General features: G+C 29.5%; 1 protein-coding gene across 6 annotated transcripts; it reads right to left on the bottom strand.

Annotated features, from left to right (window-relative positions):
* Positions 1–1283: 1283 nt before the first annotated feature.
* LOC123894517 (type I inositol polyphosphate 5-phosphatase 10) lies at positions 1284–9308 on the bottom strand. Of its 6 annotated transcripts, none has more exons than XM_045944532.1 (11): positions 9061–9308; positions 8686–8757; positions 8447–8522; positions 7081–7153; positions 6882–6986; positions 5844–6360; positions 5522–5715; positions 5283–5391; positions 4802–4953; positions 3900–4129; positions 1284–1494 (listed from the first exon to the last, which is right to left on the bottom strand). In XM_045944532.1, the coding sequence occupies exons 1-10, from the start codon at positions 9139–9141 to the stop codon at positions 3925–3927; spliced, it is 1584 nt and encodes a 527-aa protein (XP_045800488.1). In that variant the 5' UTR covers positions 9142–9308; the 3' UTR covers positions 1284–1494; positions 3900–3924. The 6 variants fall into 6 exon arrangements, with proteins under 6 accessions (XP_045800488.1, XP_045800489.1, XP_045800493.1 ...); XM_045944533.1 differs by having other exon boundaries at positions 9186–9271; XM_045944537.1 differs by lacking the exons at positions 8447–8522; positions 8686–8757; positions 9061–9308 and adding an exon at positions 7579–7600.
* Positions 9309–9615: the final 307 nt, after the last annotated feature.

Raw genomic sequence — 9615 nt, 5'->3', positions numbered from 1 at the left:
TAACAAAAACGTGGAAAGATGGTCCCATTTAATAAATATGTATAGGATATATCGATGCCCAGCTAATAATTGATTTTTAATTACTAAAAAATTGAATTTGTATAAAGTGAGGTATTTGAATTTGGGTTACATACAAAAAATTGAATTTTTATATAAAAAGAAAAAAAGCGTGAAATAAGTAACAAATAAAGTGGAGTTTTGTGGTTATAATTGGTCATTTAACTCATATTGATTATATGTTGGTTCCAAAAATATAACAAATTAAATCATATGGCTTAGTGGTAAATGTAATAAGAAGTGTAACTAAAAGGTTAATGGTTCGAATCCTACTGAAAAAAAATTTTTAGCATTTTTCTACTAACTTTTTTTGATAAAGACAAAAATTAACCCTGAATTGATTATGTGTCAAAAAATGAATAAGGGGCAAATTGGGAATCTACTATATAAGAAAAGAATTCATATGGCTTAGTGATAAATGTAATAAGAAGTGTAATTAAAAGGTTAAGGGTTCGAATCCTACTGAGAAATATTTTTAGCATTTTTCTACTAACTTTTTTTGATAAAGACAAAAATTAACCCTGAATTGATTTTTAGCATTTTTCTACTAACTTTTTTTGATAAAGACAAAAATTAACCCTGAATTGATTATGTGTCAAAAAATGAATAAGGGGCAAATTGGAAATTTCATTAGTATCTTCTTTTCTTATATAGTAGATGGTTCCAAAAATATAACAAATTAATTCATATGGCTTAGTGGTAAATGTAATAAGAAGTGTAGTTAAAAGGTTAAGGGTTCGAATGCTACTGAGAAATATTTTTAGCATTTTTCTACTAACTTTTTTTGATAAAGACAAAAATTAACCCTGAATTGATTATGTGTCAAAAAATGAAAAAGGGGCAAATTGGGAATTTCATTAGTATCTTCTTTTCTTATATAGTAGATGGTTCCAAAAATATAACAAATTAATTCATATGGCTTAGTGATAAATGTAATAAGAAGTGTAACTAAAAGGTTAATGGTTTGAATCCTACTGAAAATTTTTTTTAGCATTTTTCTACTAACTTTTTTTGATAAAGACAAAAATTAACCCTGAATTGATTATGTGTCAAAAAATGAATAAGGGGCAAATTGGAAATTTCATTAGTATCTTCTTTTCTTATATAGTAGATTATAATCCCAACTTAACTCTTTTGTTACATGAGGAGCTGGTTCTATTTTTTTTCTTCCCCTCACTCAATAGGCCAAAAAAATAAAGCACTTGTTTCTTGGTGCACGTTGATAGTTGACTCTAATTATTTTAATTTATTTTGATTAGTTAATTCACCGTTCTAATCACATTTTCTATTACATTTTCATTGCTTCATCAATTCTGAATGCTCTAGTTTGTTCCTTGGAAGTCTCCAAAATCTTCTAACTATTCTTCACTTCGAATGGAAAAATTGCAATTATCTATTCACTCTTGCATTCATTGTACGTGGTTAGTGCATAAGTACCTGTTTACACATATTAAAAGACAAATTAAATATATTCACTTTTTTTATTAGATTAATAATTAAATATTTTCTTATTCATCTTAAATTTGCATTAGAAAAAGGCCACAAGCTACTGGAATAATGGAATTATGTGCTAATGCTATATATATATATATATATATATATATATATATATATATATATATATATATATATATATATATATATATATATATGGGGTTTTCTAACTTAGACCCTAGTTAGGTCTAAGTTAGCAAGGTGCACCTTTTTAATTGGACCAAAATACCCATTAGTAGACGCAGATTCAGTGTCGCGCGCGTACTGAAGGACCATGGTTACAGACCGTTGATTTCCATCAGACAGCCAAGATCTGATCTCATCAAGACTGTCTGATCAATCAGACAGCCCATATCATCCTGATCCATCAGATTCCAGCGCCTGCGCCACACTGGATTACAACCTGGAGAGAGAAAAATTTGCTTTTTAAAAGTAGGACACGTGTCACACAATGGTTGGCTGGGCGTGATTTTTGTTCATTTAATACTTTGAACTCAATTATTTCGTTGTAAATTAATTTTTTATTTTTTTATTTTTATACCAAAATTCATAATTTTTATTTGTCTACAAATAGAGACTTGGTTCGTTTGATATGGACACCGAAAAAAAAACGCAATTTTTCACTACCTTAATCTCATTTTTTGTCTACTAAATACGTTACTTGTGTGTTGTAATTTAACACGCACCACTCAACCAACTCACTGAAACCATTATACCAGGAAAATAGTAGATAATATTCTGGAACTTTTGGTATATTTTATGAAATTTTTGGAGACCTGAAACTATTTTTAGTTAATTAAATGAGATAAAACGGTAATTAAAAACTAATGTTTGCTTCTGAAACCATTTTACTGGTAGAATGGTTGCACATAGTTATATTCTGAAACCATTTTACTGGTAGAATGGTTTCAATGAGTAATTTATTAATTGTGTTTGCTTCTGAAACCATTTATCTGGTACAATGGTTTCAGAGAGTTGTAATCTGAAACCATTTTGCTGGTAGAATGGTTTCAGTAAGTTGATTATTAGTTATTTGCTTCTGAAACCATTTAGCTTGTAGAATGGTTGCACATAGTTGTATTCTGAAACCATTTTACTGGTAGAATGGTTTCAGTGAGTAATTTATTAATTGTGTTTACTTCTGAAACCATTTATCTGGTACAATGGTTTCAGAGAGTTGTAATCTGAAACCATTTTGCTGGTAGAATGGTTTCAGTGAGTTGATGTAAGGTAGTGAAAAATGAGATTAAGGTAGTGAAAAATTGGGTTTTTTTTTCTGTGTCCAAATCAAACGAACCAAGTCTCTATTTGTAGAGAAAAAAAATTATGAATTTTGGTATAAAAAAAATAAATAAAAAATTAATTTACAACGAAATAATTGAGTTCAAAATATTAAATGGAAAAAAATCACGCCCAGCCAATCAGACATCGACACGTGTCCTGCTTTTAAAAAGTAGATTCTTCTCTCCAGGGTGTAATCCAGTGTGGTGCACGCGCTGGAATCTGATGGATTCGGATGATCTGGGATGTCTGATTGATCAGACAGTCTTGATGAGATCAGATCTTGGCTGTCTGATGGAAATCAACAGCCTGTAACCATGGTACTGCGGTACGCGCGCGTCACTGGATCCGCGTCCATTGATGGTAATTTGGTTAATTAATTAAAAAGAATGGGTATTTTGGTCCAACTGAAAAGGTGCACCTTGCTAACTTAGACCCAACTGGGTCTAAGTTAGCAGCCCCCTATATATATATATATATATATATATATATATATATATATATATATATATATATATATATATATATATATATATATATATATATATATATATATATATATATATATATATATATATATATATAGGTCCTAAGTTAAGTAAAACGTATAGATTGATAAACTTCGTTGAAATTTAACAAGAAATAATTTGGGTCAAATTTTTTAGATCAAAATTCATCATGTTTACCACTAAAAAGATGCAAAACTACATAATTAATTTTTATAAAAGATACACCTATAAAAAATATGGAAGTAGTTGGGGTGGTTTTAATCTATTTTTAGTGAGAAACATAACCAACTTGATCCAAGTTTTGTCCAATATAATAATAATAATAATGTGAACTAGTTTTTTTTTTTTTTTTAATGTGATGTCTCTTATAGTAATAATTATAAATCGCTATCCAATGTATTATAATTCATAAAAAAGTAGAAGCTCAATTAGCTAGAAATGTTAATCTTCATAAGTCTCCCAAAAAAATATGTTAATATAAAAAATAAAAAATAAAAATGCAAAGATGCATGTCACATTAGCCAAACATTTTTATTTTATTTTATTTTGTTATTATACCTTAAGTATTGTTAGGATTGGTGCTTCAAGAATAATATGAACTTCTTGTAGGTACAAGATCATGAATTTGAAAGTTGAAATTGGAAAGTTTCTTCTTTTGTCCCCTAAACATGACTTCCACTTCTACCAAAAATGTTGAACAAACAGGTCTATGGTCAGAAAATTTGAATTCTTTACGCACGTATGAGAGTTGTTGTATTCCCCTTCCATGCCACAAGATTCTATCACACCTACACAATTCTTAGTCATTCAGATTTCTTTTCAAAATTGAATAAAGGATGTGTTTCTAAGAACTTGATTAATTCAAATTTATTTCATGACATAAGTATATATTTATATGAATTTTGGAATACTTGTAAAGATTCTTGAAACACAAAATATGAGTAAGAACTTAACTAAATTCCTTCAATAATTTATCCTTTTTTATGAGGTTAGAATAATTTACTAAATAAAAGTTGAATTAAATGTTTGATCAAATATTAACTAAACACACAATTTGGTTGATCATAAAAAAAGTAATTGATTATTAAAAAAAAAAAACACACAATCCGATCTCCAGATATTGGATTTGGTTTCTTTAAAGTGTATAGTTAGTAGTAACTGAAAAACAAAATTAAAAAAAAAAAAAGTTGATATCATAACCACTTACGATTTATTATGCATGTGCATATAATATCAAACATTAATTTTTTATCGATAATTGATATTATTCATTTTACTCTCAAAAAGTGAATTCGTCTTCTGGAAAGAAAAGAAAAATTATTCAGATGACATATATTAGAACAATGTGTAAATACTTTCATCAATCAAGACAAACATATTGTGCCAATTTTTTTTTTAGGACCAAATTGTATTTCTAATCAAAGAAATTTTCTTGTGTTAGATTCAAAAAACTGACATACCAAGCTGGAGTTCTTCTTTTGTTCTTTGAAACCTTTACACCTTCAGCATAGTAAGTATCTGAGTTGAATGCATATTTATAAGTTGGTGCAAAGTAGATTTTTCCTTCTTTCCACCCCTTAAACACGCGACCGGCTTCCCTTTCCATTTTAAGCTGATTATACAATGCATAATCAGAAAAGTAACAAAAAGACACTAAAAAAAGACATCATGATTCGTGAAAACCATTAAGGAGACTAAGATCGAGGTTTTAAATTGCGGTCACATTTGCAGTTACATGGCACTACATGATGTGGCAAAATATTATATACAAATGCTGATGCAGATGATGCAGCTGAAATTGCGGCTGCAGTGCAGTTGTAGACTGCTACCCCCGAGTCTAAGATACTTAGTGGCATGGACAAATTCTCCAAAAATCAATAATCGAAACATGTATCGTATTCAAACAAACATACCAACATTCTTTGGAAAGAGATAAACTACCTGATCCTTGTTAAAAAGTGAAGGCCAATCCTTCATTTCCACAAGCCTTTTTGCGTCATCGCGGCTCAAAGAAATTCTGTAATTCAAGTCTCCAAACCAAATAATTCGGCTGGAGAATTTTATTTTTTTTTACCATATGATCAGATATTTTGGGAGCATAAAAATGAAAAATAACAAAGTTATAAGAAAATCGAAAAATCGAAAATAAAAATGCAAAAATAGTTTCAAATGACACTTACTCGTGATCTAAAATTTTGTCCGGCATCCTACTATACTGATTCTTGCAAATCTTTGGAAATTGAGTGTTCTTTAGTATCTCTATGACATCAAGATTCCGACGTAGTTCATCGCCCTCTTTCTCTCCCGATGCAAGATGACTACAGATAAAGCAAAAACTTGTCTGATAAAATGACATGCTCACAGATATACACCCCTGCAGCCACATAAACAAAATTTGGCAACACTTCTATGTTAATAATTGATTGTCATCGATACTTCATAATTCGTATACACTTTTTGCATTTAATGAGAAACAGAAAAGAAAAGGCTTATTTTATATACCTTGTTTCCAAGGCATCCCATGATACCGCGACTAGTGCTACATATTCTTAAATGTCCTACATATTGAATAAGTTCTTTCTTCATCCATACACTAACAAAAATTCCAACCATTTGTTTACAGGTAACAAGACTATATTTCATCTGATTCGTAGCCAAAGCGACAGAAATTGGGAAATTATCGTCTTCCTCTTCGGTTGAAGAATCGTCTAAATTGAAATTTGATTCTTGGCATCGAAAACAGAAATCCTTAGCAGCCTTCCTTTCCATTTCGAGTACGCAGTTACAACTTTTTAGCCTCTTTCCATTTAATTTCTTGAAAGTTTTCTTAATCTTCTTTAGAGAAGGCTTTTGGAAGAACAATGAACCGTTAAACGATGCAGTCGGTTTTAATCCGTTAGAAGTGAAATCTGAAGGACCATTAAGTGATTGATTTATTAAGGCTAGCCATTTTGCAGCAGGTTCATTGTCTTCTAATACAAGCACATTTCCAGCATTCAAAGGGACAATCTCCTGAAAACTAAAAAGTTTGAAAATCACAGATTATACTAAGAATTAATAAAAAATGCAGAAATCATCAATAATACTGTTTTAGTGCCTAAAAGTGTTGTCAAACGCGTTTCGCGGAAAATAACAGTTTGTTCAAATTCCGCTGCACAATACTTCTACTTGACAATATTTTATACTAAATACCGTATTGCAGAAAAATAGTGACTTGTTCAAATTCAGTTATACTATAGCACTATAGCGCTGTTATTTAACGACACAGTGCCTAACAAATCACATCATGATATTCAAATTTCTTCAATTGTTCAAGCAGACAACAGAACATGCATGCACCAACCTATATTTCCAAATGAGACAAGTAAATTTATTTAACGATGGACAAGTCAGAAAAGTTACAGTGAAGGATATAGATGTTATTATATATTCGGATAAACCACCGAAACTAAGGTTCCGCAACCAAATGACTAATAGTCTTTTCTTTTGCAAAACAACATGAATTATGACACTGATGCGCTCGTGCACGAGAAAGCTTACCCCAAAACATACATATCTGGTTCATTTTGAACCTGAAGAAAATCACTCAGATCAAGGTTTCCACTGGGACATTGACCTCCAACATTCCATGTTGCAGCAAAAACTCTATGATTAAAAGAAAAACACAAGTAAATTACTATGATTGTTAATACCGTCACGAATATTGTAACAAGAACTTATAAGAAAATCTTATATTTACCTGAAATTCTGAACTGCTTCACAAGAAGACATGACTGAACCTTGATTTTGGATAGATAAATCAGAAAGTGCTTCTGCAACAAAACTCAAACTATTATCAAACAAATAAAGGAAAAGGAATCTCTATGCAGTAAAAGTAGAGGGTATATTAATTGTGGATAATGAAGAAGAACAAAGATAAGAAATTATACATATAATTCATTTTTGCACACCAGCTTAAAGATTAAAATTGAATATATTCTAAGATTTGTATCAAATCACAAAGATGTTCCACCTTATCTTATAATTTTTCATGTAAATTAAGTCATGACATGCCATCATCTATGATCTAACATCAATTATTTTTTCAAATTTTCAAACTAAATTAAAATGGCCAAAAGAAAAAATATATATATATATATGATGATAAATTATCTCAACCATTGGTTATTTATATATATGGATAATAACATATCACTTGGAAAAAAACCAAAAGGTATATTCTTTTCTCAATCCTCACTTATTATCTCTTAATAGCGAGAATAAGTTTATATCCAAGATGAAAATGAGATGTTGTGGTAATTAACAAAAGAAAATGAATGCACCATTTATTACACTAGCAGAAAAATTCAACAAAGAATCTATCTTCTTATAAATCACAAAAAAAAAAAAAAAAAAACTTTGGCTGTTCCATTTATACCACGGTACCGGACACAGACACATTGACACCGATAATATTTTAAGGAAATGACATAATTCAATATAATTATAAATGTTGATATTATGTCAGTGTCAAACACTGACACGTGTCCGACACTGGAACACGTCTAATCAAAGAGTTTTTTTTCTTCATAGTTTATAGTTAATATAAACTTTCTATAATCTGTTATGCCAGCTAATCTCCTCATCTTTACAGATAGGATATGTATTTTAAAAATATGATCATGCTTATATACATAAGATAGAAGAACAAAAAGGTTCCATACTTTAAGTCATAAGGGAACCAAAGAAGTTATAAATATTCTCTAAACATAAAAAGTAATGATTCATATTAGCATTCTATTCATATAAAAAGTAGTGATTCCATCTTTTCAGGAAAGCAAATTGAAGTATTAAAATTAATCTCCAAAATAAAAATAACAAAAAATCAGATGAAGATTTACATTGTCTATGCTTGTCACACATTAATTGAAAAAATAGATTATTATTCTGACATTAAAGATTGCAAGAATATTTATTGTCTGCCTCTAATTTAGATGAACTAGAATGAATGAATTTCATCAATAGTAATTGATATCAGAACTGACCCCAAACCAAATTAGGCCGGAACCGGAAACAAAAAAAAATGAATGAATGAATGAATGAATTTGAAATAGAACTCAACTCACCATGAGAATCAATTGAACCTCTTTCCATTGTTCTTCCATTTCTTTCTCCCATGGTCAACACTTTCCAGATAAATGACTGATTAGAAAAATTAATTACAAAATAATTAGCATTATGCAATAAACCTTACTCAACCAAAATACATCATCAAAAACTATATAACAGTAATTTAGAGATTCAAACACACACGAAATCGCGAAGAAAAACAGAACAATAAATGAAAAAAGAAGAAGAAATTAACCTGTTTTTTCCTCTGTTGATTGCTTGGAATCATATCAGAAACTGCTTGTGTATCCTCAAATTCATTATCCATCTAAATATTTAGTAAAAGTGTGTAAATTAATGAACTCAAAGCATTAAAATTTCAAAATTAATCAATGCATTTTCATCCAAAAAACTAATTGATCAATGAACAAAAATACATTTTCTCTCAGTAATCATTCATGAACAGATTTAGGATCCAAAAACAAAGAAGCAAATCTGAGTAATTTTGAAATCATTGATATGCTAGCTATTAAGAATGTGATTCTTATAACAATAAACTTGTTAAGTATGAAACAGAAAAGGTATTTTGAGGAGAAAATCAAAAAGGGGAAAAAGAGAAAGGAAAAAGAACCTGAAGAAGAGAATAGTTGTTGTAGAACTGAAAACTGTGATAGTGTGAGAAAGTGTGTAAAGAAAAGGAATCATGAAACATACATATATACCAATACAAGTAATTGATGATTTCAAAAAGGATACAATACAAGAGGAGACAGAGAAAATATAGGTATAGGTACAAATGGAGAGAGTAGGGTGTTTTTTGTTCAAAAATATGGAATGGAAAATTTAGGAAAATTAATAAAGGAAATAGTCAAACAAAAAAGGGGGAAGAATGGAATAGAATCTTTTATATGTTTCTTTTTTTGTTTTGTTCAAAAATAATCTTTTATCATATGTTTCTTCATTCACATTTATAATTATGAGTAATATTTAAAAATGACATTTGATTGGTCCGAGTAGTAAGAGATTCATGCATGGAGGAGGAGGACGCCTTAAATAAAGGGAAGGGATTAGGTTTCTCACAGTTATAGCAGGGTGCTGTATAATGTAACTGATCTTGATCATTCAATTTTTTATCAATGGTCGAGATCATTTTACTTTATAAAACTGTATTTTAAATTTGAATCGT

Source organism: Trifolium pratense, linkage group LG7 (genome assembly GCF_020283565.1).
Source record: "Trifolium pratense cultivar HEN17-A07 linkage group LG7, ARS_RC_1.1, whole genome shotgun sequence".
Classification (NCBI taxonomy): Eukaryota; Viridiplantae; Streptophyta; class Magnoliopsida; order Fabales; family Fabaceae; genus Trifolium; species Trifolium pratense.
This window is presented reverse-complemented; position numbering and strand designations above follow the sequence as displayed.